This window comes from Trypanosoma equiperdum (genome assembly GCF_001457755.1).
Source record: "Trypanosoma equiperdum strain OVI genome assembly, contig: ctg_1035, whole genome shotgun sequence".
Classification (NCBI taxonomy): domain Eukaryota; phylum Euglenozoa; class Kinetoplastea; order Trypanosomatida; family Trypanosomatidae; genus Trypanosoma; species Trypanosoma equiperdum.
In genome coordinates, this window is record NW_027122989.1 from 1,007 (window position 1) to 3,844 (window position 2,838).

Below are 2,838 nucleotides of genomic sequence, written 5' to 3' on the forward strand. Positions count from 1 at the left end.
TCCCATAAACGCAGCTGTCAGTCCTTTTAGCGTCGCTGCTGAAACCTTGTGCGTCTGATATACCTTTTTGCATGCTTGTTTGAGCGCTGTAAATCTCGTTAAGTCATTGGCGTTGCTGTCGTAGTTTGTGTTGTCTGTTAAAATGGCGCTCGCTGTGCATTGTTTGTTGGTTTCAGCGCTGGTTGAGGCGCTGGCACTGCATAAGCAGACAAGGTCGTTTGCAAGCCGTTTGCGAGGGCCGGTGGTGCCGTGGCATGCAGCTCCGTAAGTGGCTTCAAAGTCGGTTGCGGCCGGCTTTGGCTTTGCTGCTGCGTCTCCTTGCATTTTGCCGCCGTAAAGTGCTTGTCGCACCGCGGTTCTTATTTCTTTTTCTTTCTGTTGTATTGCTTGTTCCGTCGTTTGTATTTCGTTCTTTAACTTTGCTGCCCGCGCAAAAGATCGATCAAGCTTAGCGCCGAGCTATTTTGGAATCATCGTCCTGTCTTTTCTGGTGTATTTTTTTCTGTTCGGATTTCCGGGGTCTGTCGTTTGTTTCCACACTTTTCTTTCTGTCGTCCACTGTGAAATCTCGGCTGGCGTTTTGGGTTTGACCGTGCCGGCACTGTCCGGGGAATTCGCAGGGCCTTCGTTGTAATAACTTTCGTTGCTTGTCATTATGAACGTGTGCTCTATTTCTGTGTAGGCGGTGTTTGCTTTTTGGTCCAACCCCTCTGTTGCTACATTTTCGATATCTTCCGCGTCTAGCGTATTGAGGAGTGTGCAAAAAATGCCAAATTCTGCGCCGTTAATGTTGTTTCCTGCTCCTTCGCTAACGTTTGAAACAGCTAGGGCTAGGAGTGATACAGGAGCTAAAAGCATATCCGTTGTAGATTCTTAGTCCTAAATAAAAACTAACTGGAAGCATATTTATTCCTACGGATTTTTGACATATTTGACCGTTTGTGTTAGATGCGCACAGAAACACGTCACATTTCAGCATATACACTCACTTGCATGTCGCTTCAAATACATTGTCGTTGTCAGCTGTTTCGAGTCTCGTCGATCAAACCGTCTTCAATCTCCAGCCCATTTACCTCGCACTGAAATCATACTTATAAACGACGCTTTTTCTTCTATAAGCCCTTCGTAGAACGTATTAGAGTTTATTAAACATAACAAAGTATTGTGAAAAAATAAGTAATAAATTATCACTCGCCTCCAGCACAGCTAATCCGATAAAAAGCCGTGTTATAACCTCATCTCTTTACACAAATAATTTTCTTTAAGCGCATCGCCACAAATATTTCCATATTTAAAATCACATTTTATACAATCTATCACATAACTCTGAGTTTTACCCATATATACCGTAATAAATCCTTTTCCTTTCAACCTTTTATACCAAGTAAGATTTTCACACTCAATCTTGCTTTCTTCTCCCAAGCAATTGGCTGGCACGGAAAATGGATGAATGGGGCTTCTTCGATTTCGTCATTGTTTGGAGTAGCAAAGAATCTCTCTTCACAATCCAATCCCATCATTCCCCTCTTCAAAACAAATTTTCTTTGAAATAAAACTAGAATCGATGTATTTTTCTTCAGTCCATCCAGAATTAGTTTTTTCCTGCTTACAATCCTACGTTTATTTTTTAAAGATTGCATTATCTTTATGCATTCCACATCTTTCTGAGGGCTTTATTCCACCTTCTTTTGCTGCCTATACCTCATTTGGCTTGTAATCCGGATCCTTTACTCATTTTTTGTTCTCGCCTGTGCCATTCAAATTCCAACCATACTTGCAATTATCTACTTTCTTTCCGCAAATGTTGTTTGTTTAGGTTACTTTTGGCAGTTGCTGATTTGTTTTTTCTTTAGCTGCTTGATTTCGTCGTTTAGGTTTCGGATGTTTTCAGTTTAATATAAATTTAAAAATTTTTTGAGTTCGGCTATGCTGTTCACTTGGTTGAGCTTTTTTTCTTTCGCCTGTTTTGCTTTCGAAATCTGCAACTTCTGTTTTTAAAAAGTCGCTTTTGTAAGTCTTGGTCATCTGGTCTTTGTTGCGAACGCGTCTTTAATTGTGTTTTTAAGGTTTTCTGGTTCGCTGTCTCCAGCTTTCCAGTTGAGTACCATCGCCTTGAAGACGGTCTGAAGCTCGGGAGCAGCGGCTAGTTTGCCAGAGTCTTTGAACTAGAATGAAGGTGCAGGTGGCCTTGATGACACGTAAGCTCGCTGGCCCTTGTACAATATTACGTGGCTGCTTTCTCTTCCTGCCATCGGTTTGGCGTTAATGTTATCCATGTCCCCTGTTGCCATTTGTAACAATCCTGCTGCAAATTCTGGGTTTCCGTTTATTGCATTTCCTGTTCCTGGGTTTAGAATTCGTCTATTTGCTGTGCCGCCGGTTATGATACAACCAGTTATGCCTCCAACGCCGATGTTACTTGCCTGCTGTTGAGTCGGTTTTGCTTCTGCGGTGTCTTGTCCGGTTAAACCATCGGTCTTTATTTTACACCCGTTGGCCGTTGCTTGGAACTCGTTTTCTGGTGCGATGTGAGTGCCACGGCCGGCCTCTGTCAAGAGGAAACTGTACAATGGTGTTGCGGCTATTTGCCTTACAGTGGCTATGAATTCTTGGATGGCGCCTTCCACCCACTCTGCATCCCGTATTGCCGATGCTAACATCGTTTCCTCTGTCCCACTCATTTGGTATAGTGCTTTTTGAAGTCTTTCAGCGTAATAGTTCAGTACCGCTTGCTCTATCGGAGCGTATATCCCTTGGTTAGTCTTCTCTATCTTTACCTGAGTTTGCAGCATATGTATAGTTGCTACTCGTGCTTTTGCTGCTGTTACTGTTATGCGG

The 2,838-nt window shown here is 42.8% G+C and overlaps 2 protein-coding genes across 2 annotated transcripts in view; both read right to left on the reverse strand.

The window, feature by feature from the left end:
- Nucleotides 1–73, reverse strand: part of TEOVI_000881500 (uncharacterized protein) — a gene marked incomplete at both ends in the record, with an annotated part of 456 nt that extends 383 nt beyond the window's left edge. Inside the window, one exon of the mRNA XM_067219982.1 lies at nt 1–73. Coding sequence (XP_067076083.1) covers nt 1–73 — 73 coding nt within the window.
- A 2,092-nt stretch (nt 74–2,165) lies between these two features.
- On the reverse strand, nt 2,166–2,792 carry TEOVI_000881600 (Trypanosome variant surface glycoprotein (A-type), putative; the record flags this gene model as incomplete). Its single annotated transcript, XM_067219983.1, has 1 exon — nt 2,166–2,792. One exon carries the CDS (start codon nt 2,790–2,792, stop codon nt 2,166–2,168), a length of 627 nt encoding a protein of 208 aa, XP_067076084.1.
- Between the last annotated feature and the right edge of the window lie 46 nt (nt 2,793–2,838).